The sequence below is a fragment of the Hippocampus guttulatus genome, chromosome 14, assembly GCF_054856545.1.
Source record: "Hippocampus guttulatus isolate MCC_2025c chromosome 14, RoL_Hgut_1.0, whole genome shotgun sequence".
In the NCBI taxonomy this organism is placed as follows: Eukaryota; Metazoa; Chordata; class Actinopteri; order Syngnathiformes; family Syngnathidae; genus Hippocampus; species Hippocampus guttulatus.
In genome coordinates this window covers 10,517,225-10,544,597 of record NC_141274.1, presented here as the reverse complement: position 1 = coordinate 10,544,597, position 27,373 = coordinate 10,517,225, and the positions used below count along the sequence as shown (strand labels likewise).

Below are 27,373 nucleotides of genomic sequence, written 5' to 3'. Positions count from 1 at the left end.
TGTGGTATTATATTTTAATCTCATATTGTACGGAATACAAAGTCCTGGCACCCCCCACACGCGCCAACTCCTACAGTCAGGCCGGCCAACCCGCCCCATCGAGAAAAAGTGTGCACCACATAATCTGGTGAAATCTACGGAACAAAAGCGGGAGGGACAAGGGCTGAAAGACAAAATAAATTGCTTTCTGGGTGTGTACAAATGCAGTTCAACGTGAGCTCCGAGTTGTTCAGTGACCGAATATATTTAAAGCAAAAACATTTTGTTAAAAAAAAAAGTCACAAATAAAGCCTTGCAAGTCAAATTGTTGAACTCAACGGTCACTGCAGTATAACAAAGTGAAAAATCAATCAAAAACGCAAAATTCAATGAAAAAAAAAAGTATTTCCAACAAGGTTCTGCAGTATGACAACAAGCACAAACTTAATCACCAATAATTTACATGACTGTTAATTCAGTCACTTTGCTATTTTACACTCACTTGCTAGACAGCACAAAAGGAATGAAACATTTGTCCCCAATTCGCGTGTTCGGGAAACAAAAAAGAACCCAAAAAGCAAATCTAAAGCATAACTGATCAAGCAATCACATTAAATTGACCTCATTATACTAGCAGCTGTACTAGGTCCAAATAATGTATGCCCCCCCCCACCAAATGGCTTTTAAACATCAGGAATCTGGAGACTTCCTAACTTGATTTTTGCCATTGCAGTGGCCTTAGTGGAACCTCATGAATTGAAATACCAACACTTGAACTTTAGAAATGTCGGGTTCATCTCATGTCACGATATGAGAATCAGCTGCAAGTTAAATGGAATGGTGACTACTCTGAAGAAAGAAAGAAAAAAAAAACAACAACAACCCAATAGAAAACAAGAGTAACATCACTGCCAATGAAGCCATACATTTTCAGACGCGTGACTCATTGGACGTATTCAACCAAAATCCACGTGAGAGGCTTGGAAGGCAGATGTGACTGACAAGACCATGGATCCATGAGACACTCGTAAACGCACCTGAAAACAAAGTCCAAACGCTAAACACGAGCCAAGAAGGTGCCGTTTGAAAAGAGCCTGAGGTCCTCGGTGTCCGGCTCGGTGAGCCATCGTTTCACCTTTTCAATCAGAGCGACTCGCATGGGAATGGGATAAGGAGGGGGGTGAGGGGGGGAGGGGGGGGTGATGGCAGACAGGTTCAGGATGATGACTGTCGCCCCATGGAAAGTCGCGGCTGTCTAAGAGCCTCGCTCACTCGCTCTTGTGAGGGCACTAAGCAGGGAAGAGCGGCCGCACTCGTCTGGCGGGCCGTTTTCTCGACATTGTGAGCCATCCGACCCCCGTCGGGTCCATCAGACCATGTAAGAGTTCTGGTTCTTCAGCTTGTCCAGCTCTTTGCTCTGCTGCCTCAGAAACAGGATTCTGCAGTTAAGGTGCAAGAGGACAGTCAGTCTAAGAATAGAGGAGCGTGGGTGTTAATCCCTTGACCTCCACCTCGGCCTCACCTTTGTTCCCTCAGCGTGGCCTGAATTTCGCTGACTCTGACCAGGGAGCGAAGGTTTTTCATCTCGGTGCACAGCTCCGACATGTACAGGCTGCCCATGTTGTGGATGTCCTCCCGCAGCCGGGCCGCCTGCCACACAGACCGTGTTTATTGAGAGGGGAGAGAACGGCGTGGCAATCACTTCATCTCTCACGCCGGCGAAACAAAACGCCGCATCGACATTTCAGTACGACAGCCGGAGTACAGTTCATTAACTTTAATTCTTGCAACGTAATTGGAGTCGAGTAAAAATGCCGCACATTTCCGTACCAAAGGAGGATGCCGACGCAGTATGACAATGCTGTCTCTCTACCTGTTTTTCAGTGTTCTCGGAAGGCCATCCTTGAATATGTTTGATGAGATTCTCATCAAAATGAGCTGCCAGGGACGGGGTGAAGGACATGGGAGCCTCCGATTGACTTTGACCAGTTGCGCCGGAAGTGGGCTGGGACAAAGTTGCACCGGCTGTGTTTGACCCAGAGGAGAGAATCTCCTGGCTGCGGGTGATGTAACAACGTGCAAAAAGATCAACTTCCACAATGTTTGGCAAAGGAAGCAGAACAATGGGATCGATTATTCAACGCATTTCACTTGTACCTCCGTTGCTGGAGAGTCCTGGGGTCTTCGGGATGCTTTTCCGTGGTCTGACCCGGAGGGGCGCCGCCTTGTTTAGCTAAAGATGCGTTGCCCTGCAGAGACAAAAATGACTGCGGGTGAGAGGACATGTGACACCCGCACGGGAGATATGGAAAAAAGGAGGGTTGTCACAAATAGGTGAATTCAATATTTTCTTTGGAAAATGTCGCGGTTCTCACCCTCGTCTGTAAAGACGCAATGCCGCTCTGGTGAACACTCAGAAGGTTTTTCTGGTTGCTCTGCGGCGTGCCGTTGCGCGGTGACACGTAAGGTCGTGGCGACGAGGCGTCTGACGTCAGGGATGCGGGTGACTGACTGGAGTGTTGCGCTGAAGATGTCAGAGAAGGACGGCGGTTCACTTTCAGTAAATGCAAAATGCGCTTGAAAGTCAATGACGACACGGTGGGGTTTTGAGAACGCTAAAGGCATGAAAAAAAGGACAGCGGGACCTTTGAAAGAGGTTTTTGAGCTGGCATGGGCAGATGGTGAGGAACAGCGTGGAGGTCGTACCTTGGTTGGCGTGCTGAGCGGCTGAGAGCAAAGCGGTGATGTTGAAAGCGGGTCCGGCCGCGAGCAGCTTATGAAGCACAGACCGCAAGGAAGCTTGGGTGACGGCGGCTGCCAAGACTGGGGGGGAAGGAAGAAGGCAACGCAAACACACGTACATACAGGTGAGTGAAGGAAAAAAAAAAATTACAGCCAAGTTTGAAAAGACAACGGATGGAAGAAATGTCACCGGCAACAGTTACCGTAAAAAAAAAAAAACAACTTTTACAAGCAAATATGTATATCTGATTATCTGAGGAAAAAAAAGGGGGGGTGGGGGAGGAGCTGACATAAAAGTTTCAACATCCATAAGTATCCCATTAAATAAATATTTTCTAAATGAATTAGAATTGAACACATATGGGTGTTTTGAAAAGTCTTCGTACGTCATTAAATGGCCAATTCATTTTGTGTAAAACAAGTATTTAATCGTCCATGTTGTAGTGCTTCATGAATTTTATTCGGCCGAATGGAAATCTCCATCTTCCACCTCCCTCACTTTTGGCGGAGCTCAGCAAAATAGTTGTGGCTTGGAAGCACATACTGCGGTCATACGTTTCCAACATGCTTTGCAACGCCGACACGTATGTGCACTTGGAAATGTTCAGCACGAGGGACTCATTTGTTGTCATGCAGAATACAGTGTGGAAAATGAATCCTCTCATGTCGTGCGATTTGTTGCGATTGAAACTCACGAGTGCCTGGTTTGAAAAAAATGGTTGTTAGAAAAGTCACGTCAACATGGATTGTTCTGTGAACAAGCACCTCTGTGTTCGCAGCCATGTCGTGAGTGCAAGCCGTGCACGTCAGCGAGAACGCATTCAACGACGGAAGGAGCCCCAAATTACTTGGTTCTGATGAATTCATCCTGAGCGGTGAACTTGGAACTCATCGGTACAATCAATTTATGGTCAAGACTCAGCGTGTGAGTAACGGCACAACGCCGACAGCCTTTTTTGACACTTGATGGATGAACAAGATGCATAATTTGAATTCGATAAGATCCTAAGAGCGGAAAGATGACAGCCGCTAATGAAAATGCGAGAGGTTCGGCCCAATCCATTTGTCATTCTCACCCTCATTGAGCTTGGCCATGTCCATCCCGCCGTTGTTCATTTGCAGCGTAGCTTGAAGTGCGGGCAGAAGCTGGCGCAGTAGGGCCGGGTCCTGGAGCAGCACTGGTGATGAGGACTGGGCACTTTGACTTAACGGCCCGGTGGAGGAGGAAGAGGACGAAGAGGATGTGGTCGATGTGGTGGAAGATGAGTTTAGGGTCTGAGAGGAAGAGGATGCGGGAACGGAAATGGACGCATTTGACTGGTCCCCGGAAGTGTTCTCTGCAAAGACAACAACATGCGGGCTTATGTTTAAAGATCGGTAATAACCAGCCACATCGAAATGGGAGTCAGCACACAAAGTGCCTCCGATAGACCCAAAGTAAAGCCTGAAGCTTTTGTCCTAACACCGATGAAGCATTTGGAACTCCACCTTGACTGAGAACCCAGTTCCAGCTCAAGAACAAGAGCCCAAAGCATGACGCCGCCACCAACATGGCTTCAACGTAGTTGTCTGTCTGGCGATGATCGGTGGAGGGCGTTACGTATCTCATTCGGTGCAAAGACAGCATCCATCGATACGGCTGAGGCATTTCATTCGATTTGAAGCGGGCTTCTGTCTTACTCGTAGCTTTGTCCTGCAAGGCCTCTTGTCTGTAGTCCATGTCCCTGGGGAAATTGTTGGCCGCCATCTTGGCCGGGTCTTTCTGCCGTTGCTCTCTGTGGTAGATGCAAAACAGCAGTTGCTACATGTAAGAAACAAAGCGTTGGGACATGAGGCGCAAACACCCGGCGGGTTCGGGTGGGGCACCGACGGCTCTTGTTTGTCACGCGCTAACTGCGGGGGATAAAACTCTCGGTTTAGGACGCTGAGCTCAATGGTTGCATTTCATCGACGGTGGCTCGCCTCTCCAACAGGTCTTTGGGCTTCTCCCACTGAGAGACCTCAGTTCGACAATTGTAGTAGTACTTTTTCCCAGAGGAGCTGATGTGTTCTGTCCAGTCATCGGCTGGGTCCTGGTCATAACACAAGAGCATTTATATTTCATCATTATTATGACAGCCAAATAGGAGAAGACTAAATACTGATGTTATGTGTTCTGGAAGGCAGCGTTTCCCCAATGAGAGCAACGCCTAGCCCTTGGTGTATGCGTATACTAAGTTGAAGAGAACGTTTGGGCATCATCTTACTCGCTCTGCGGGCTTGCTCTGAACGGAATGCGAGTCGGCACCATGGTGGGAACTGTTGTTTTGAGAGTTCTCATGAGGAGATTCGCTGGTGCCTGCAACAAACCCATTCAGAACGTAAAAGCAAATGCAAGAAACGACCCGCGCATAAAATGTTAGCCCTCAATATGGAGGAATAAAAAAAGAGGGGAAAAAAATATGCAACCGATTGAAAACATTGCTACCGACACAAAGGTTAGTGTCGAGCTCTGCCTCTCAATGAGTGCTCAAATACACATACGTGTACTTGTACTCTCTCTAAAAAATAAGTGGTAGGGTTGCAGTCCTAATATTTAAAAAATGTTTTCGAAAAACAGAGCCAGTGCATGACTCCCAGATACTGGCTTACCGTTTTTAGCTCGAACAGTGTGGGCGATTTTGGCCTTGCCGTGCCCTGTGCCGTCTCCCTGTTTGCTGACAGGACTTTCATCTGACCGCCGCAGCATCTTATAAGGGGGCGTGGACTCTGATGGGCCATCACGCACCTTGTCGTAACGGTGAAGGCTGCTGGTCTGGCTCTTTGGCTGAGATTTATGGGTCTGGAAAATAGAACCACAGGGAAAACATGTTAGTTGGATTCTGATGTTTATTAGGTATTGCAGGGAAAAAGGATAGTAAATGGGCACCTTTGCAAAAACACTATTATTGTGTCATTTGTTCCCAAATTTGAGGAGAGCTATTCAAATGTTATGTTGATATTGACAAGCGTCTGTGGTAAAATGTACCAACAGCACCAAAACGAGCAATTTATGTCAAACGTGTAATAGTAAGTTGTCTTCGTTCGCCGTCATACTGATGGAGGCCCGTTTGATTGGTTTTCTCTTTTATTCATACCTGATAGGACTGGGAATCCCTTCTGTCGGTGCACCTGTGTAGACAACAAAAAATAGTGTTCTTAGATCACTGCTGTCTCCTTTGACAGTCAATACGTATCAAGAAATAAATCATGAAAAGGTGCTAAAATGCGATAGCCAAAATAGCTTAACTCGGGATAGCATCGGTTGTTTAGTGGTCTTTTGCTTACATCTGAACACGCGGTATTATTTTATTACTTAGTGTGTTCACGAAAGCTTCGCAATTTAGATTGTTTTACTCCCTCGATGCTGAGCTAGCGGTAAAGCTTCAGGAAGCAACCGCAACTCTGAACCGAGTGCAAATTGTTAGCATGTATCACTAGAGGCTAACCGCTACCAGACAACACAACATAGCCAGCGATTAACCGCGTATATTAAAGTGGGATGTATCCCAAGTTTGAAGATATTGCTTCATTTACCCATCACTGACTCTTGCTGGTTTCCTTGCATACATCACCATCAAGGCCGGAGTGATGTGTGCGTGTATGTGTGTGTTAGCGAGATGTGGGGGGAACCGTGGCCTCCGGTCTGTCTGCTCTGCTCTCGGCTCTTTTCTGAAGCTTCCTGGTTCACTTTCTTTAAGACGGACAAAGATTTAAAAGCAATGCACCGACAACCAGCGCGACATAGCGGGTGGTGTTGAGCTAAAACCACCGTACGAGCATCATTTGGCAGATAGACACGTTAAACTCGGCTCAGTCGATGTCGCTAAGCAGAACGCAGCAGTGACGGGGGGACGAGGACGAATTCCACAGGAATCCAAGTTCCGTTTCTTTTCTTTCAAAATAAACATTCGACTGCGTTGCAAAAAAATAAAACATCAGACATATTGGGATAGGTTAAAATTATGTAAATATCGTTACACAAACATTATATCATTAGCATTCAAATGTGATGATATTTGTTTGATGATCTTCTCTTCTCTATATTGGTCGTTACAACAGTATACTTTATGTTGAAGAAAATATTGTATTTCCGGTGTTTGTGTCACTGTCACAGGACGACATGACGAAGCCGAAAAGAGAGAGTGCTATGATGCCTCTGTGGCGATTGTCAGCGACACACCCACGTCAGCTGATCTCTGTTCAGCAATGCCTTGCATATTCATATTAGTCGGCCTCATCTTATAGTAGAATTTAAAAAATAAATGCTATATATGCGTCAGAAAACTACAGCGTGTCGGTAAAGTCAGTACAACAGCAAAAGCAACAACAACAACAACTAGGTTTTTAAAAATGAACCACATTTTAATCAATATCAACACACAACATTCCATCTGACTTACTCCATTTGTGATGCATTGGTTGTCAATGCAGTTAACAAAATTCATATGAACCCGATACAATTACATCACAATGCTTGCAATTGCCTTTGTGGCCCAGCACCCTTACATCCACAACCATAGAAACATGTTGTTTGATTAATACTATTTTTGCAGTCTCAATAAAAGCATTGTTATTTTAAAAACGTTTTTAAATAGTGCTCTTGTAGCCGCTCTCATTGGTGTGAGTATTCGGCCTGTGAACGTAAGTTGATGCATAACGTATCAACCAGCAAAATATTTAAATATATTACAATTTGTGAGGCTGCAAGGTTAGCACATCTGTCTCACAGTTGATTTGTCCTCCGTCTCTCTCCCCTGTCTCTTCCTTGTCAGCAAAGAGGCAAACAATGGCCCCATAGAGTCAATGTTCTCTTTGATGTTTTTGTTCTACGTCTGTGCCACAGTGTATCATGGAGGAGGAGGATTGTGCTTCTTGACTTGGTCGATGTGTAAATGGTTTTGAGATAACTTCTGGATTGGCACGAGATAAATAAAATCATCCATATCCAGCTGGGGTAGACTACAATTCACCCATGACCATAATGACTTTTTTTAATGAATAGCTGAACATTTGAGCCAACTGGATCATAGTAAAACTGAATTAGTTGATTTAAGAAAAAAAACTCCATCCCCGCTCTGATGCGGTTCAGCTCTATTTCTAAAAGTGTTTTTCTTTAGTGTGGCAAATGAACAAGTGTAGGCTGTTATGTTCACCACCACATTGGTGTATTGATTGTCTGCTGGATTGATTTAGGTCAGCACTGACATATATTGACCGAATAAGAGTCTGTGCTACAATCTGGCTCAAACACTTCACAATCCTGTGCAAGTGAGTGTGGAAAACAGTGTGATCGGCATCCTCATCCTGACTGGTAAGCGTGATTCTGCATGACTTTGCTTCACTTTACAATGGCGTGCACATAGGCGAGCCCTTGCAATATGACCACATGCACTATATCTAACTAGATACTGTACAATTCAAAAATCTGCCTTTTCTAAAATAATACCGCTCCATTTGGATTGAAATAGTCAGCTAGGTTGACATTTACAAATTGTTTATTATTTTAAGTGCGTTTGCAGTTGTGTATAACTTCATTGAACTATTTACTTAAAAACACGTCTCACTCTGGTTTGGACATTTACAGTAACTTTACACAAGAACCTTCCAACAATGTATTAATTGCTGAGCTATATCGTACAACCAGTGGGGGGCAGTAACATCTCACAAGTTGGGATATATAACTATTCATTCCTATCTTATCGTTGACTGTTGAGTACATATTTCATGTCAGGAAATTAAATGACTGTTGAAAAATAATCACAGTTTTCATTGATTTCTTTTTGTTTTACTTTTCAGTGTGAAAAAATATTTCAGCATAAAGAGGGTATGTCAGAATTGGAGCGGGGTGTGCGCCACATGAGCCTACGCCTCTATCATTGATTTGCAAAGAATTACATTTGGGATTTTCTGTTTTCATCACGGGACTTCTTCCATCTTAACATTTTAAATGTACCTTTACTCTGACGTTTCCGTTTCCAACAGTGATGTCTGGCACTGTGTCTCAAAGTGACCAAGAGGAGGACTACCGCTTCCTCCACAGCACGTTGATGGAGAAGAAGCTCCACCTGCTTTTTAAGGTGATGTTATATTTGTATTAAAAAGATTCTCGCACATTTGTTTACTTTCTTGATTTTTTTTGTTTGTTTTCACCATGTAAACATATGGCATTCCATTCAAAAGACCCAAAATGTTGCGTATCAGGCCCTAAATATCAAATAAGAGTAAAAGCAGCATTCATTTGTCCCGATATTGGTAAATTTCAAAGACACACACACACACACTCACACAATGTGTGACCTGATGCACTGATATTAAAAACAAATACATCTTTACTTACGTACACACAGCACTGAGCAATGAGCAATGCATCAGGGGCAGATGTCAGACTGATGAGGAGAGGTGTTCTTGTGTAATCCGTAAACTCCGGCAAACTGACCCAGTTTCCAGCTTCCAGCGTCTGGAAGAGTCAATATTTCCCTAATAAAAAGAACATTGATGAATGAATCACCACTACATTAAATTTGAATAAAGACTCGGAAAAGACGACAGTGATGGGCTTTTTCGCGTAGCATTAAGTTGAGTCATGAACATTTGAGTAGTTGACTCGCACCTGTGGCAGTTCCAAAAGTACGTTCAATTGCATGCACTTTTAGCGCAGGGGATATATTTATTGTTCATACTTTGAATGTCTCCCCACAGATCCACGAGCGGCTGAGGCACTTTGTGAAACGAGGACCCGCTCCCGTCCAAGAGTGTGCAGCCGGACTGGCCTCGCATGTAAGCGACTCTTCCCCAAACATCTTTTGCAGACGATCACGCTGCCGAAAGATGACGGGATGACTGCAGAGGCATCGGGAAAGATTTGTCATGGTTTGAATAGTTTCCTTCTCCGAACAGATCGCTTTACTGTCACGCAGAAGCAATGAATGGAGCGCAGGATTTTTTTTTAAAGGAAATTGTATCCCTAAACTCTGCGAATTGTGTCTGGAAGCAGATACGGCGTCATTTTTAATCTGGATGCGGTGAATTCGGTCACTGAGGACAATGTGCAGGCTGCTAAACTCATTTTGTGTAATGTTTCACTTTGGAGGACCACAATTAATTTCACATTTAAGTCAAAGTGACAGGGCCCACACACACGCTCACCATGTTTGCCCAAAGTGGCACACCCCATCTGTGATATGCATCATCTTCTTTCCTAGCCACCTCTTTATCGACACGTTCAACGTGAATACTCATAGTGGTCTTTCCCAGCATGCGTTCTCTTCACCCTGTTTACCCTGTCATACGAAGAGCAACTCTTGCCGTTTTTTTTTTCCATCTTGACCATCAACTCCTATCCTTGCCTCACTCTTATTGCTCCTGATTTCATCCGACAGCCACTCTCTGCCTGGCTTAAATCATCAGGACCTACTGGAATGGCCAAAGCGTGGGCCTGTTTCCCCTCAGAGACGCTCCCGTTTGCTCACAGTGGAAACTAATGACCTTCATACTTGCGTCTCGAGAGTGCGCCTCGACATCTTGAAGCAGTAGAAGTCATTACAGTAACACGCTTGACAAGCGGGCGACTGCGCGCAGACACTGGCCGCCTGTCGGTCAAGGCTGCTCTTTTTTATCTGTCGCCGCAGCTGTCGCGTAGCCTTGAAGACGCCGGCGGTTCGTTTTTATTTTTCCTACAATGGCCGACGTGAGTTGCGGCGAGTTGAATGGGGCCCGTCGAGAACGCCGATGCCGCTGTCGTCTGAACGGGGCTCAATTTCACTCAATCTTCCGGTTCTCGCCTCGCCCATATTGCACCTTGAGTTGAGCGCGAGGCTGCAGTATTGGAGCTAAATACAGGATCGATATAACCTGCCATTTTTCAAGTGCGCGCTGTGTTTTCTCTATTTCCAGCTCTATGAAGATCTGATTGACCATGAGTGGAGAGAGGAAGTCAAAGACCTTCTCGTCCTCTTTCGTAAACCTCACGTCAAGGTGCAGTTTTGATGAAGTTGGCCTCAGTTGTTCAGCCTTCTTATATACATACACATATTTGCTTTTTTTATTTTTATTTTTAATATTTGCTTCAATCTACTCGTTATAGAGGGATTTGTGTGTCCCAAGAATCCTAGGAGCTAAGTTGCCGGGGGCTTTATTCCCCTGGTAAACAGGTTCTAGGTGAGTGACAAGACAAAGTGCGGTTCACAGACCCCCTGTGATGATTAACAAAAAATAAATAAAAACCCGGTTCACCGGAGCCCCCCTATGGAGCGCGACCTGGAGTTCCGGCTCCTTGGTGATGAGCCCGCGGCTAGCTGCAGTTCTGTTTTCAGTTCACGCATTCCCTAAGCGTGTTTAATTTGGAAGGTGACTTTAAAATGCACCTTGTGCGGAGATTCTGTCTCGCAAGTGTGTTGTACGAACAATTGAAGAAGTTGTCAAAAACATTGTCGTGTAACCTGAAGGCCCGATTTCTGACCTGCGAGCTCCCGGCGAGAGTGTAACGTCGCGAGCTTCGACCGGTGCAATCAAATGCTTTTAACACTTGCTTTCCGACAGTTTCCCTCTTCTACGGGTCATGTGAAATAATAAATACGTTCAAATTGATTGCCTCTCTTTCTCCGAATGAGGGGGTTGCTGCCTTCGATCAAGCCGAACCTCTCAGTCGTGTTTATTAGTGTTAACTGATGTGGAGGCCCACTCAGACTCGTGTACAGACTCACACCATCGTCCAATGAGTGAACTGACAACTAGCAAGTTTGTTTGAACAGTCTTAATGACCTGCTTGTTCTTGGCTTGAAGCTCGGGTACGCAAGCATACTTAGGAGAGACGCCATGGTTCAATATAGTGTGAATGAAAGTTTTTTTGGGGGGGGGGGGTGGCGGGGGGGACTTGATTGTAGTCACAGGGACATCTCAGGTAATAACGGCGTCTCAGCAGAGAGGCTGTCGATGTACAGTGCGATAACAAGTCCACCAGCCAACAGACATGCTGGGTCATTGTTCACGATGACGGGCAGATATCTAAATTCTCTGTATGGTAATGGTCGAAATTTGCATCGGGAATACTTCCAGCACAGCGCAACATTTTCCTGCAACAAATCCAGGACCGTCGACGGGGCACATTGAGTACCTGTCTGGGCCATGGCACTTCATCGAACATATCACCAATACAATGTTTATATTCAACTGTTCTGCGCTCAACGCGTGACGTAAGACACGGTGTTTGAGCGGACCCACTCGGCGGCGTTCTTTCAGGTGGCCCGCAAGCTGGTCGCGCATTCCAAACGTAATCACATTTGGCATGTTGCTAGCGGAAAGTGCCGCGTTTGTCCTCATTTCGCTGTCAGCGATCAGACAGGCCAGGAGAACCTGTTCAAATGTTTGCATTCATTCAAATGCCTTTGAGTCGTCAGTAAGGCTTCGTCACCTTTTTCTAAATTGACCCAACTTCCCGACTCTAATTTATACGCCTGCACGTTCGAAATAGATTGTTTAGATGTTGCGAGGCCAAACGATCATCTTCCACATTGCGCTGTGGTTTTGTTATTTTTTTGGACAGAGTCTTCTGTACGTCCATGACGTAGTAGCTCAGAGAGCTTACGAGCCGACTCTACCTCAAGTACCCGAAGGCATTATTGACGAGGAAGAAGATTCAGTGAAGATTGTCAGTCTGGTCAAAACCAAGGAGCCGCTGGTCAGTAGCTATTTACTGTACAATCCCCCACCCCACCCCCCCAAAAGTATTTCTATGATCATGAAGTGTTTGCTTAAGTTAGTAAGAATTCAAGTTCAAAGTGTGGTGTGCAGCCTAAAGCATACGTGTTCTTATTTTGTCCTAATTGTGCATACTTACTGCACACAAACCAGACATCCATTTTTTTTATTCCTATTCACACAGCTATATACTCGGATAATTGTTCTCCAAAGCGTGCCACATTCTGCGACGAGACATTTGAAGGCACTGTAAAGCTCAAGCGGTCAAAGTTGGCAGCTACAATTATGTCGTGCTGTCAAATGGGCACAAAGTAAAAGTTGCTCGATGTCACGACATAAAGCATAAAAGCTTGGGGGCGGGGACGCCGACAAGACCGCACCGAGTGAACATAAGCAAATGTTCTCTCAGCAATGTTGTAGCGCCGTAAAAATTGTTGTTTCTATGGATCTCATCTGATAGTCACTCGAGTTTGAATATTCTTGTCTGGCGAGCGCTGTTGAAATCACTCGATGGTTTCTTTGCATTAACGTTAACTGAGATCATTCCTGTGCTGCGTCTGATACGAATTAACGTTCAAGGCCGGTCTTTAATCATGACTAATTTTCTTGGTCCTACCAGAATGTCTTATTCCGCCGTGGTCCAAACTATTGTCACTTGTATCTGGAAATTTCCTGGATCAGGTGGGACCGGACCAAACAGGGATGAAAGTTCAAAGAACACAACTCCACCAAGGCCACAAAGTCCTCTAAATTTGTTGTTCCCCTTTCAAATGAAAAGGACCTGAATTTGGTGGACTTAAATGTCGATCAAGGTCTTCATAAAGTTCTTCTAGTGATTGTCTGCTGTGAGTAACATTTCCCAGATTTTGTTCCACGAGCGGGTCCAGTAGTTCATTAGCAAATGGCCGCAACATATTTAAGCCCCACGGATCCTCATCAAAAGTAAAGCATTTGTTTCTTATCATATCGTCTGACTCCCCTTGAAATGTTTTTGACATCTGTTAAGAGGATTTGAGAGAAGTGGAAGATTTCAACAAAATGCTCGCCGCGCTCATTTGAAAGATACCTCTTCAAAGTGAGTTTATTTACTAATCTGAAAAATATGATTGGCGTCGAGCGCAAATTGGAGAATGCGGCAATTCACCTAATGAGTGGCGTTTTCTTTGCTCTCCGAGTGAAGATTCAACCCAATAATGGGGAACAGACGCTTGTATAGATCCCAAAACCCAACTGGAAAGAGCGTGACCTTTGTCTGACATGCTCGGTTTGATTGATCCAACATGTTTCAGTTTTCCACACAACGGGACTACACCCCAGTCTGGGACGATTGTTGTCCAGTACACAAGATGCATTTTCCACTCATGACTTTTACTGTCTATTGAAAATAATGCAGATTTGGATCACCTTCTGCATGTGGTTGGCGTCTTGCAAATGGTCCCCGCCTCGATAGAAATCATCTTTCATTGGAATGAAGCGACTTCTAATGAGACTTGCAACACGTTATTTTCACGATCTAGTTTATTTCGAACTCATCGTATTTTCTCCCCCACATATCAACACCCTTGAGGGTGCGACGATTAAGAGGGATCAATCCACCGGGGCGATTGTGGTGGCGAGGGTCATGCGAGGAGGCGCTGCCCACAAGAGTGGTAAGCTTCGCTTCAAGTTTATGGAAGTGTCAGTGATACATTTTGGAGTCCCCAAATTCAAATCTGTTTTGTACCGTTGGTTTTGACTCCCAAGTTGTTGGTTTTCAGTGTACAAATAAGTCTGGCATCCAGACTGCAACAAAATATACAAAGAAGTGGGAGATGAAGCGAGGCTAACTGCTAGCTTATCTGGTGACCGCGTTGTTAGCAAACTCTTCCCCGTGTCATTTCGTTTGCGGTGAATGACTTGGGAGACACTCAATACAGACACTCAACTCTTAACACACCCCACACCAAAGAGTAATCACTCAGGATAATCTTTTGCACACATGCGACCAAGAGTGCGTGTGAAAATGCTCCAATTTTGAGTAGTAGTATCATGAATGATAATTCTGCTACTTTTTTAATTGGACTTCTTGAGTCTTTTTTTTTTTTCTGGTACAAATACGTGGTTAATGAAAGAGTGCCTTCCACGGGACTTGACTGCTGTTCATGAAATCTACCGTACGTTCCACTCTGAAGGCCTGATTCACGAAGGAGATGAGCTAAAAGAAGTCAACGGCGTCGCAGTGGATCGCAGGAAGCCGAAAGAAATTCTTCCTCTGCTGGTTCGTTTCAGATTATATGACCGTGTTGCCAGCCTTGTGTGTGTGTTTTTTTTTTTTAATTTATTCATCTTTAATCGAGGCCGGAGTATAAAGTGTGAGGTCTGACCAAAGAATAACCCACATTTAGCACACTGGATAGTGTTTCTGACAAAACTATCCTGTAGTTGTGTCACGACGCAAAATGTCTCATTGAGTTTTTACAAGTTTTTACAACACAAGACAGAGCATACAAAGTATTTCCTGTTTTGGCTACACAAACAACACGTGTCAGTAAGATTAATTTCATGTTCGGTTTGGTCTTTTTTATGGAGGCAACAAAATATGAAACATTGGGAATTTGAAGCTATGCAGCCAAGAAATGGTAAGCTCAGCGTTGACGAAAAAGGTTTTAATGGATTCTGAAAGTGAAGAGAATTTGCCAAGAAATGGTCTTTTCCTCAGAATTTACATGAAATGTGCCTGACATTTCATGTTTATTATTGAGCTTGGAAAATGCAGACGTGTGGACGGCTGGCAAATAAAAACATATGAATCACGTGGACAATATTTTAGAAAAACGGCATATGAGAAAATTAAAGTCGTATACATGTTAGATACAAATGATTCATTGTCGCGCTGAGCGGATGTTTGTATATTTTGGTGCGCTATGCCCGTGCAGAAAGAAGCCGCAGACTAATAGAAGCCGTAAAATACAATTACTTTGCGGAGTCGGAACGTGCATAAGGCAGATTTTAGAAGACTCTCCATGACTATGATAAAAAAAATGTAAAAAACACAATTCTTTTGGAATCATCTTTTGGAATCACTGCAGTAGCCTTTTCTAAACTCTGCCAAGTTACAGTGAGGCTGACCAAACACTTTAGAAAGACACTTGAAACATTTTTTTCCCTTTTTTTTGCCCATCTGCGGGTACTACTCCCCGCTTTTTTTGTTGACATGTTTGACAGATCTAGGTCTGCCTAAGATTTTTTTTTTTTATCCCTGTCCCCCGCTTTATTTCTCAACGCTAAGTTAACGTCACCCAGCTGCACTTTCATGCCCCGCGAACAAAAACAGGAGTATCACTCAACCGGCGTCACAAAATAACAAACTGACATATTTCCGAACTTTGAACGCGTTCCTTTAATTTGTCACTAATGGTGTGCAGGCACGCTCTCGGGGTGACGTGACATTCACCATTGTTCCTGCCTTCTCCGAGCAAGAAGAGTTATCCGCCAAGAAGGTACAATAAATGACATCTTCTCTTGTGGTCTTCCTTTTGACATGAGCCCCGCATTGTGGTTTTTTTATGCGCACAACTGCCCATCTGGTTACAGTAAAAGGAGATTACGAAAAGTGTCATGTCATGTGTTTGCCGCCGCCGCATCGTGACAGCCTCGACCCAAGACCACCAGTGCGTTTATGCATACGATTTCGACAGTTGGTGGAAACTCTCAAGTGACTCTATTGCAACGGACGAAGACAAATGATCGTCGGTGCCGATGGTCATTTCTCAGAGCCATGCTAAGCTTATGCGTCGAATGACGAGGCTGTGATCGTTTTCCAAGTCGGGAAACAAATACGTCTAAAGATAGATATTGTGAGATTTGTCAGTGTCGTCGTTTTAAAAAAGAAATTTCTTTTCCTAGCTGTTTGTCAGGGCTCTCTTTGACTACAGCCCGAGTGAGGATTCGGCCGTCCCGTGCAAGGACGCGGCCATCGCTTTTAAAAGAGGCGACATCCTCCAGATCGTCACCACGGAGGATGACACCTGGTGGCAAGCGTGCCATGTCGGCGGGAGTAACGCACGAGCAGGGCTTATCCCCTCGCAGCAGCTCCAGGAGAGGTGATGTTTTCCATCTTTTGGTTATTCGTGCAACCGTTTTTGCTTGACCAACATTTGAACCGGCACCAATTGCAATGAACAATCTTCAGGAGAGTCGCGCTACAGCGACCCCAAACCTTGTTCCAACGACAACAAGTCAAGGCAGCAGGTGATCGGCGAACATTTTCTTTCCACATCACCGGTAAAACGAGCAAAACACATTTCCATTCCAGCCCATAAGCTAAATACGAACGCTCGACGTGTGTGGGGGGGAAAAGTTCAGGTCAGAAAAACACCTGTTCCGTTGTACTCACTGTTGTTCTTTCCTCCACATGCGCTGCAGATGAGGGCAAAGGTACTTGCAGTTTACACGTATATTGACCTGCAACAACAATTGGGAATCCAAAATACAGTAGAACCTCCAAAGTCAAAACAATCCACGACGTGATGCTGGTCGAGACAGCAAAGACGTGCAAATAATAGCCAACAGGAAGGTGTTTGAAGAGTGCAACTCTCACCTGATGCTTTCTAGGCATTGCTGGACCTAAAAAAGTGCACCGGATGTGCGGCTGTTGGTTAGGAAAAGAAAATATTGAGGGCTTTGTATTCATGACCAGCATAAATCCACCGCAACTCTGCTGTTGGTAATTTTACAGATGAGTAAAGGAAGGGCTATGCAGGTAATGAGGGGAGCTGCGCTGTTGTAGGAGTGGTCACAGCTAACTTTAATCTTAGCCAATCAAAGCAGCCCCTCTCCTTCCCTTTAAATGTAGCGCCATAGTTACATACAACTCGACATGGCGGTAGCGCACCTTTACTTGGATTCAGATGGACTTTGTTTTCAGCTCTTGGTAGTCAAGTGGGTTTTTTTTTTTCCCCCAGTAGAAGCGTGAGAAGCGATTTGCCATTTGGTTTCACGTTTGGGGCAACCAACATTTTGCTTGTATTCCAAATTGTACGGAGCAATCGGCTTTTGGGGTTCCGCTGTACATGTCCATTTTGAAATCACACTGTTTGACTTTCTTTGGGATTTAATTTCCAAAACAAGTCATCTTGCAATGTTGCCACTCTATTTTTCTCCCCCAACATGTGGGATGATTCTGTGGAATGTTTCAACCACTTTCTAAGAGTAATGTCGTTATTAATGTTCCTAAATTTTGGATAGCGTTTCTCAATCCAACCATAATTAGAATTTCCAAAGCAAAATAGTTGTCGACTTGAGTTTGAACATGTGCTAATACTTTGAGTGTGAAATTTCAGAGGTTGATGTTCGTGATTTCCCCCACTCTAGTTTTTCCAATTGACGAGGATGTTGACTATGGAGCTATAACTGGAATCCACATTGGTAAGATGTTTGACTTGTTCCACATAAATCCCGATGATATTGGAAAGAGGACTTGCGCAACAGAGCACGATACAAGTTGGGGCAATTGGACATGACAAGTCACAAGTACAGTCACCAAGAAAAACAGATATATGAGGCCGCTTCATCTGATGAAGCATTTTATGGCTTTAACGATTTAAGGGAAAGGACCAGAACAGCAAATGTGGTTGGAGCCCACCAGTTTCCCCATCTGTCTCCAGCTCATGGATTGCAGATGATGTTTGTGCCGATTGCCATGCGTGCACGTGAGCGAAGAAAGTCGATTCACATGAGCGACTGGAGCCATTCCCGACTGTAAAATATCTCATCCAGCCAGGACCTTGCAAGTTGCATGATAACGACGTGCAAATAGCAGCGTGCACTTATTCAATCGCGTCTCAGGCCGGATGGGTCCAAGAGACTGCATTATTTTGGTTCGGTGTGGTGAGAGGGCAGAAAGGACTCAGGATGTCCTTGATTTTGTCACTGCTGTGCTCATTCAGTCCGCGTAATGAGTGGTAAAATGATTCAATACAAGTACCGCATTTTCCGCCCTATAAGGCGCACCCAAAAGCATTACATTTTCTCAAAAGCTGACCGTGCGCCTTATAATCTGATGCGCCTTGTATATGGATCAATATTCTGATTTCGTGGATGTAGTTTTTTAAATGATCTGTAAAGTGCTCTGAGACAGCTTCAGCGGTTGAGAAAGTGCAATATCAATAAAGCTGCATTGTATTGTATTCCCCTTAGCTCCATCTAGTGGATGGTTAACTTATAATGTGGTGCGCCCTATATACGAAAACAGCTTTAAAGTAGGTCATTCATTGAAGGTGCGCCTTATACGTCGTATACCGTATTTTCCGCCTTATAGAGCCGGAAAACACGGTACCTCGTTTTACCGTCAACGATAAATGACTTGATCATGACAGATCATTTTGGCCGTGCATATTGTTGAACTGGACATTTTGCATCTGTCCCTGAAATTGCTCTCCATCCTTCCCCCTATTTTAAGAAAGCCTCTGGAGACTGAAAAAAATGGAATTTGGCGTTCTTAAAATGTTATCAAGTTATGCCGCCTCCTCAGAGAAGCAGTAAACCGTTTAATTCGGGGTGACCGGGTTATCGCTTTGTTTAGTGCTTTGATAGTGCATACGCATTGCGTACCAGTCAAAAATTTGGATACGACAAACAACTGGACGATGCCCAATAGGGTATTCTCTAGTTTTTAGAAGAGTTTATCCTATGTTCCGGATTCCTTCTTGTTTTGCTGTCCACATCGTGGAATTCCCGGCTCCCGGTAACCGTTTCTGGTTAAGATGAAACAAGCCGAGAATTTTCCCGGTCGTCAGACCTATCCAATGACTTCTTGTGTGGATCTGAAATCTACAGTCTTTTTCATCCTGCAAAATAGACACAACAGCAGTTACTTATAAAAAAACCAAAAAAGTTTCCGGTCGACAGCGTCTCAGTCACAGAGGGCAATTGCAGTGCCGCAGTGACAATGACAGGATGTTTTTCTTCTGGAACTTGCCTTGACTCTGAGCAACGGGGTTCACTTTGTCGGATCTTGAACTCGCGTGCCATGTAACCAAACGCTTGTCACGGTGTAAGGAGAGGAAACAGACAGATATGCTTACAAAGTCAAATTACAGCCCATGTCAGAGTAAGCCCGGCCGACATCACCGCCGCGCAGTACTTAACGTCATGAAAGGGAGCGTGCGGACAAAGACAGGCCAGACCGCAGGCGCATGGCAGACGTTGGCTGTCAGGCTGCATACAAATCACCACGGGCACACTTTTATTCTTTTATTCGGGGGGGGGGGGGGTGCTGAGTCCCCCTCTTGTCCAATATTCACTTTTTTTTTTTTTCGTGCCAATGACTGTTGATGGAAAATGCCGATTGGCAACAGATTTGGGGCGGGAATGGTTTATAAGGCATTGTTCGTAACATCTTTTAAAAGGGGTCTTGAGGTCACATTTGTTTAAAAGTTGGAGCCACCTCAAACATTCATCAAAGTTAGCTCGGTCCAAAATGACTGGCCAAATAAAAGTGTTGGCGATTGTGCCACAGTGGATTTGAAGTCAAACAAGCAGCGTGATTAATGAGTCGATTTAATCTTTCATTTAAGGGGAATTACCGCCGTCATATGCAGACTACCTCCATTTCCAAGGCCTCCCCGCTCACTTGGAATCGCCTCCAATAATGAAATAATGGAAATTAAATACAGACCGAGAGGTGCGCGAGCATGGAGAGTTCTCATTTAGAGCTCATGCTCGAGTCGACATTCCCTTAGCCAGTCAGGACGCAGAACACAATGCACTGTGGGGGGGCTGCACGGGAAAAATTCTGTGAAACAGGAAAGCCGTGAAAGGTGAACCGTGTTATACAATACAATACAATACATGCTGATTTATATAGCGCTTTCACATAGTGAGGGATAACTGGACATCAGCTTCAGCCTTCATCCCACATCCCAAAAAACATGCGCGCATTGCCCATTGGTGTGGAATTAAACAAATAAAGTGGATATGGATGGATGGATAGATGAGTCCTTCGATGACATAATTGACCTACGCTAGTGCTCACCAGGCCACGGTGCTCGCCTGGTTACCGCGTCCACCTCACAGTGCAAAGGTGAGGGCTTCGATTTCAGCTCCAGCCTTCCTGTGCGGAGTTGGCATGTTCTCCGTGTGCCTGTGTGGGTTTTCTCCGGGTATTCCAGTTTCCTCCCACATTCCAAAAACATGCACGGCAGGTTAACAGGACACTGGAAATTGTCCCTCGATGCGATTGTGAGCACAAATGCTCGTTCGTCTGTGTGTGCCCTGCGATTGGCTGGCAACCGGTTCAGGGTGTCCCGAAGACGGCTGGGAAAGGCTTCAGCACACACCCCTACCCCACAAGCCTCGTGAGGAGAAGCGGATCAGAAAATGGATGGATGAATCGATAGTGCTCACGAGTTGATTGACAAAGCTTGAGGCCTCTCATTCCCTCTCTCTCTCACCATCCCAGCTGGTTTAAGAAAGAGTTTCCGGCTGGGCAAAAAGAGCAACTGGGTCAAAGAAGCAGCACGTTCCAAAAGGTGGAGCTCAGGAGTTCAGGAGTCTATTTGTCCACCGACCTACATCGAAGTCATCCCTTACCGTCAAGATTCTGAAGAAAGACACCGTCTGGTTGTCTTGGTTGGTAAGTAGGACTGGTCTATGCTGATGATTCCCGTCAGGAATGTTTTGTTTTTCATCCCGACGAAACATTCGATTTGTATAGAATTAGCCGTGCGCTCAACTGTGCCCCCTGCCCCCCTTGCCTGCCCCGCATTTCATTTACCGCAAAGTCCGCAGTTATTGAAGCTGAAATTGATCAAAGGGGAGAAAATAAGGCATTGATTAAGATTTATGTTCCTACTTATGAATGCAAGAGTGAACCTTTCCCATCAGAACCGTATAAACACTGTCAGAAAAACGTCACGTCGGAATAGTTTGTATTATTTTAAGTTGTGCGCCGGCCCACCCCTGATTCGCTTCTCTGCCAATCCTTGCAGGCCTGCTTTATGTACTTTTGTTCCCTTGAGAGTTTACGTTGAGCTCCGCCTAAGGTCTTTTTCACGTAACCTTGTGGCCCAACTGTAGGCAACCGCTCGCTAAACAAGGCAACCTATACCGAGCGCGAAGAGATGGCAGGAGAAGAAGGAAGCCGAACCCATCGAGACAGGAAGCCAGAAACATGAGTGATGAAAGGACAGAGGCCAATGAATTGATTGGGAATAAAACCCCTCAAAATGTCAGCCAAGTGCTCCGACTCACTGGAAGACCGAACGCAGCTTGGATTTGAATCTCTTTTAATTGGGTTGGAGTTTACCCGCACTCTGGACTGGGTTTCACCGTCTGCAGCGAGGGCCAGAGGTCATCATTAAAAAAGCCTTTTGGCATTGAAAGTTATGGACGGGAAAACCCTGAACCCGGAGACTTCACGCGGGAAGCAGCCAGAGAATCTTTTCCCAGGTTGAAAAGCCATCGAACAAAACAATCATCCGTTATGCCCCGCATCGGATGGTGAAAACGACTACTGGTGTTAAATGTCATGTCTCTTAAGCCAAAAGGTCAGTTGACAGTCTCCACACGTCCCGATTGTGGCACGTCTCCGGTTCCGCAGCGCCGCTGAGAAAGCCATCAGCGGCGTGAGGGCAGAGAGTCCTAAAAACTTTCGATTTTGTAATGCGCTGAGCCCGTTCGACACTGGGATGGAAAAGGCAGCTATTTCAGGAATCCGCATTTTCGTATGCACTCCAAAGAGTCTGATGCAATCTCGGACGGCAGAAACCTGCTTGAGAGGAAAATCCCAGATGCTCCTATGTGCATGTGTGTGTCTGTGCACGTACACATATGTGTGTGTGCCTGCGCCTGTGTTTATCCTGTACATCCTACACAGTAATGACATTGATACGGTGTAACTTTGCAGATGTTACAGACGCTATGGATTTTCCAGAGGGTACAAGGGCATTAATCGTGGCACAGGAAGACCCCCCCCCCCCCAAAAAAAGTCCGGTTGGAGAATGGTTCTCAGACTAAAAACAGCATGAAATGAGAGCTCTGTCTGTCTGACTGCTCTGCTCACTTTTTCTTTTATTCTGATGGCAAACGCAGATGCACCGCTGTGATCACCAAACCGATGCGATGCTGGATTTATTGTTGAAGAAACCGTCAGTGCTCACTGGCACGCGCAGAGTAATTTTTGCTGCTCAATGAAGTCTTTTTATTTATCGTGTAAATTCAAGTCAAAAGAGGAATTTCCCAACGGCGATGCTGCCATTTTGGAGAGCATCACAGCAGTGAGAGCTGTGCAAAAACATGCGCGTTAGGGTCACCGAGTCGTCCTAAATGTGAGCGCGAATGCTCGTTATGTCCTTTGCGATTTGACTGGCAACCAATTCCGGGTGTAGTCCACCTGCCGCCGTCAGCTGGGATAGGCTTCAGCGGATAAGTGGCGTAAAAAGAAACCGAATGGTGGGACATTATTCAATGCGGTCACGTGCGCCGATTGCTCAAATGTGTTCTGCGAGTCGATGATGGCTGTAACAAGTTTTGCGCCGACCAACTAATGAGAGGACGGGGGGGAAAAAAAATGCTGATGGCATTTAAAGGCAGCTCTCGGGCCCCGTGAGGATGAAGTTGAAATATTGTTAGTTCGCAAAACAGTCCAGACGCTAATTTAATTGAAATAAAAATGGCCAGTAGATTCCGAAGTAATGTGGATTCCGTTGACATGACAGCACATAGATGCCGAAATCTGGCGTGACCAACCCCCCCCCCCCCCCCCAAAACAAAACATAACGGCACGGACTTTTGCTCTTTGTGTTGAGGACCCAGCGGTGTTGGCGTTAATGAACTGAAGAGGAGGCTCCTGCTCTCCGATCCTGACCTCTACGGTACAAGCGTACCATGTAAGGCCAAAAAGGCAATCCGCTCCATTTTTCCCTCTGTGAGCCCCTTTTATTATTCGGGCTTTTGTCATCCGCTTGCCAACATCTTCCCTTCCAGACACCACACGTGAGAAGAGAAGCCAAGAGACCGAAGGGATGGATTATCATTTTGTATCCGTCCACAAATTTGAAGAGGACATTCTCAACCGCAGGTACATGAAATTGCAGCCTGACATGTGTGTTGGTCATTCCATACTATTCATCTGTGTTTTGAAAGGAAAGACCATTATTCTTTCTTTTTTTTTTTTCCTTTCTGACTTTTATGTCTTTGTCTGCCCCCGTGAACGTCTGCCTTTAGGTTTATAGACTACGGGACGTACAGAGGCCACTACTATGGAACGAGTCTGAACTCGGTTTACCGGGTGATGGCTGAGGGCAAAGTGTGCCTTCTGGATGTACATCCTTGTGTAAGTATCGGATAAGGTCTGCCATGACGTGTATACTTGAACTGAAGAAGAGTTAATAGTGGTGAAAAAAAAAGAACATTGCGACGCCAGATTCTGTCTACAGAAAAAAAATTCGGAGCGACATTTACTAAGCGCAACAACTGTTGTTCATACGCTACTAAGCAACGCGCCGTGAGGGTCAACTTCAAAATAAAAGCATAAAAGTAAGACTGTACATCGACATGACTTTGAATTGAGGCTGGCCTGAAATATTCTGAGTGCGCAAAAAGCGCAATGGCGGATTTAAACTGGAGCATTTCCAGTGCTCAAGGCGCACCGGCGCACCACTTCACGTGCACCCTTTTGCCTACAGATGGCACAAGAAGTCGGCAAAGCATTCATTTTGTCTCAATGAAGCCCCTCAACTGACTGCGGCATAGGTCCCTCGCACCAAGATGGCAGCTGTTGTCGAAATGAAGTTCCTCAACTCACTTCAACAATGTTCCTTGGTATCAAGATGGCAATATTTTCATTGCTTTTGGCATGAGCCAAAAAAACAACAACAAAATAGTAAAGTGAGTATTTTGGCAACATACGAGTCCACGAGTTGCGAGCTTCAAATTGTGAGCATGCAGCAAAACGCCGTCTCATCAAAAGCCACAAGCAGCCGACTCCGTGCTGACTGAAATGTCCTCCGTGACATTTGTGGTTTGAATTGCAAAATTTCATGAGATATGCTACGTAGGTTCCTTCGCAACATTCGACTTTGGAAATTCCATTGTCAAGTCGAGACATGATTTTCAGCGCTGCAACTTACCACGTGGTTATTTTTCGAATTGTGTACTTCATTTGTTGTTGTTTTTTCACTTTAAAAAAAGATTTTTTTTTTTTTTTTTTACAAGAAGCACAATAGGCTACCCTATATTTGCTCTTTCCCCCCCCCCCCCACACCAGAAACTAAAGCGTGTCTACACACTTGAATTGAAACCCTACGTGGTTTTTGTGAAACCCCCGCGTATCGAGGAGTTGCGCCTCACCAGGAGAAGAGCGAAATTCATCTGTGACGAAGAGGACCCGAATCAAGTCAGGATGTTCTCAGTAAGAAAAATACCCGATACATCGCCTCGGTTGTTCTGCTCAGTCAGGTGCTCTTCTCGGGCACGCGAGGGCGATCGGAGTTTACAAAACATGACACGCCTTGCACGTGATAGACATTTAAGAGACAAGGGGGGTTGGGGGTGGGGGTCATGAGACTTTTTGGTATGAAGTCTGAGGGGGGGTTTTTTTCTTTCTTTTTGGAATTTGTTGGAATTTTAGCAAACAGCATTTCCTTCCCGCAAAAGTGGGTGGGTCTCTTTCACTGTTTGACCGCGTCTTGGCCTCGTTAAAAACGATGACTCTGAATCGCTGCTGCGAAACTGTCTCTGACTCTCAACTCTCTGCATGTGCCACGTCCCAGTGGGTGGGGCTCACCCGTGTCAAAACGCAAGCACCTTAGGCGAGATCTGACCCGCTCATTTATCGCAAGAGTGGCCCGCAACTTTGCCTAGAATTTCTTTCCAATGTTGTCAGACGAAATGCAGTGATGATGATGATCTTTTTTTTTTTTTGGTGAGTTTTGACACAGACCTTATGAGCAAGATGTTGCGCATGTTTGTATGGCTCGCTGAAATTTTAGGAAGGAAGGACACACAATGTGGATGTGTGTTTTCTAAAACAACTTCCCGGAGGATGTTTGGTCACCTTGAGGCCAAGCCGCAACGTATTTTTGGCCCCATTATTATTCCATCACCGGCACTCACTCTGTGCGGCCGTAAATTGACTTCGCGATAACCAAATCGATCATCCTCCCGGCCAAAATAAACAGTGGACTGTTTTCTTTCCACAGGAGGAAGATTTTGAAGATATGATTGACTCGGCCGAAACCACGGAAGCCCAGCACGGTCACATGTTTGACAAGGTGATCGTTAACGGAGACGTCGCCGTGGCCTTCGGAGAGCTGAAGGCGGACCTCCAGCGGCTGCGGGAGGCGGCCGTCCGCTGGATACCGGCGGAGTGGCTTTGCTCCTCGCCGACAAAGGCGAGGAGGAGTTGTGGCCTTTTGGCCGGCTGGATTTGAACTTGAGGTCATTTGGGAATGATGGAAGGGGGGGGGAAATCCACACACCGCCGCTTCCGAATGTGTTCAGAAGTAAGCTGCAGTCTCACCATTTCTGCTTGTAGTATTCATTTCTGTCATATTCGATTTTTTTTCTCTCCCCCATTTGTAAACAAGGCATGTGATCACTGCAAGATGAGTTTTCCATCGAGATGTCCTTGAACACGCTGCATAGTTAATTAGGTAACCAGACAACCTTTTTTTTTCTTTTTTTGTCACAGTGTGAGTTTTCTATTGGCATTTGGCTGAAATAACGTCGGCTCGAACCATTAAGTTGGAAAAAAAAAGTTGGGAAGAGTTGCGGCAGAGTGTCACGCTTCCCTGCCAAGTGGCAAACATCAGCATGGAATCATCCGGACCGCTGCTGCACTGAAGTATAATTCGTAGCGGGCGCGGAGGCTGCACAATTTTGAGGCATAGACAAGAAACCGTTGCCTTAAATCCTGCGGAAGACTCAACATCGCACGCGCATGACAAAGTGTCCTCGAAAACTGTCGTGATAAATTCACTGCTTAAAAGCACACATTCACACAAGCGCGTCGAGGCGCCGCAAAAGTGCAATTAGGCTTCAGGGGTCATGAAAAAAATAACAAAACATCAGTTGTTCGTTATTTCTACACTATGTCCTCAATGTTCAAGTGGAGGAAAGATGGATTTGTTGCACAATGTGCCCGGATCCCCCCAAAATGCTCCAAACAACATGTCAGAGGAACAGCCTCTCCATTGGCAGACGCGCAGCCCGGCCCTCAGCAGAACGCGGCAGGGTCATTTCATCACGCCGCTGACGATCTGCAGGCGCCTTCTGAGATCACAACGATGCCATTAAGACAAGCGGCCCCGATCCAATGCAAACCCGTCCGACTTCAAACACGACGCAGAAAACGATAACGTCAGCGGGTTTAGGGGATCGTTTGGCTCCATCGTGTCCATTCGAAAGCATGACAACCGAAACGCGACGAATGCTAAACAATACGCTGGTCACTGAATGACACGAAACACAACGTGGCGTCAAAGGTCTGGTTTGCGTGGCGGGATAATAAACGCACGAACATGAAAACGTGGACCCAGAAGCAGAAGATCCTTCTTCATTTCTACACGCTCTGTGGTTTCGCTGCCGTGGTCGGCGATGAATGCTGGCTCGCGATCGGGGCCCGTCAGCAAAGTCGGGATCGATGCTGCCGTATAAAATGTCGCCGCATGAAGACTGTGTGTCTCGCGCTGCATCAATCACTCATCTGCAGCAAGGAAAATCAGAGCTACACTGCCCGTCGCAGCAGCCGAGCAAACCGACCCCCAGGAACCGAACGTGGAAGTCAAATGAAACAAGTTGCACTCCTTCGGGAAGACTTTTGACAAGATCTGCCAGGTTCTTCCGCACCGAAATCACCCAACATGGCAAAATGGACCTGGAGGCATAGAACTGAAAGGGCTTTCGAACAAGGTGGTGTCGATTTGAAGAATGAAGACTGCGGGGGGGGGGGGGG

At 45.5% G+C, this 27,373-nt stretch overlaps 2 protein-coding genes across 5 annotated transcripts; one reads left to right on the top strand and one right to left on the bottom strand.

Annotated features, from left to right (window-relative positions):
- LOC147194993 (WW domain-containing adapter protein with coiled-coil-like) lies at positions 1-9,017 on the bottom strand. Of its 4 annotated transcripts, none has more exons than XM_086129397.1 (13): positions 8,696-9,017; positions 5,838-5,871; positions 5,353-5,542; positions 4,968-5,059; positions 4,684-4,793; positions 4,402-4,496; positions 3,798-4,058; positions 2,686-2,802; positions 2,355-2,503; positions 2,137-2,246; positions 1,853-2,036; positions 1,502-1,629; positions 1-1,418 (listed from the first exon to the last, which is right to left on the bottom strand). In XM_086129397.1, the coding sequence occupies exons 3-13, from the start codon at positions 5,447-5,449 to the stop codon at positions 1,349-1,351; spliced, it is 1,413 nt and encodes a 470-aa protein (XP_085985523.1). In that variant the 5' UTR covers positions 5,450-5,542; positions 5,838-5,871; positions 8,696-9,017; the 3' UTR covers positions 1-1,348. The 4 variants fall into 4 exon arrangements, with proteins under 4 accessions (XP_085985523.1, XP_085985520.1, XP_085985521.1 ...); XM_086129394.1 differs by lacking the exon at positions 8,696-9,017 and adding an exon at positions 6,277-6,596; XM_086129395.1 differs by lacking the exon at positions 8,696-9,017 and adding an exon at positions 6,277-6,596 and having other exon boundaries at positions 2,137-2,228.
- On the top strand, positions 8,008-27,373 carry LOC147194992 (MAGUK p55 subfamily member 7-like). The gene is made up of 18 exons (XM_086129391.1): positions 8,008-8,053; positions 8,725-8,819; positions 9,442-9,519; positions 10,636-10,716; positions 12,284-12,418; positions 14,006-14,087; positions 14,610-14,695; positions 15,843-15,917; positions 16,324-16,520; positions 16,610-16,668; positions 16,843-16,854; positions 17,791-17,844; positions 20,879-21,052; positions 23,226-23,306; positions 23,404-23,497; positions 23,644-23,752; positions 24,686-24,829; positions 25,620-27,373. The coding sequence occupies exons 2-18, from the start codon at positions 8,727-8,729 to the stop codon at positions 25,848-25,850; spliced, it is 1,785 nt and encodes a 594-aa protein (XP_085985517.1). The 5' UTR covers positions 8,008-8,053; positions 8,725-8,726; the 3' UTR covers positions 25,851-27,373.

Coding starts and splice junctions, on each gene's coding strand:
- LOC147194993 (XM_086129394.1), bottom strand. CDS start 6,317: ATGGTGATGTATGCAAGGAAACCAGCAAGAGTCAGTGATGG. Junction 5,872..6,276: donor CCAGCAAGAGTCAGTGATGG/GTAAATGAAGCA, acceptor TTGTCTACACAG/GTGCACCGACAGAAGGGATT. Junction 1,630..1,852: donor CCGAGAACACTGAAAAACAG/GTAGAGAGACAG, acceptor TCTGTGTGGCAG/GCGGCCCGGCTGCGGGAGGA.
- LOC147194992 (XM_086129391.1), top strand. CDS start 8,727: ATGTCTGGCACTGTGTCTCAAAGTGACCAAGAGGAGGACTACCGCTTC. Junction 8,820..9,441: donor AGCTCCACCTGCTTTTTAAG/GTGATGTTATAT, acceptor GTCTCCCCACAG/ATCCACGAGCGGCTGAGGCA. Junction 10,717..12,283: donor TTCGTAAACCTCACGTCAAG/GTGCAGTTTTGA, acceptor TTTTTTGGACAG/AGTCTTCTGTACGTCCATGA.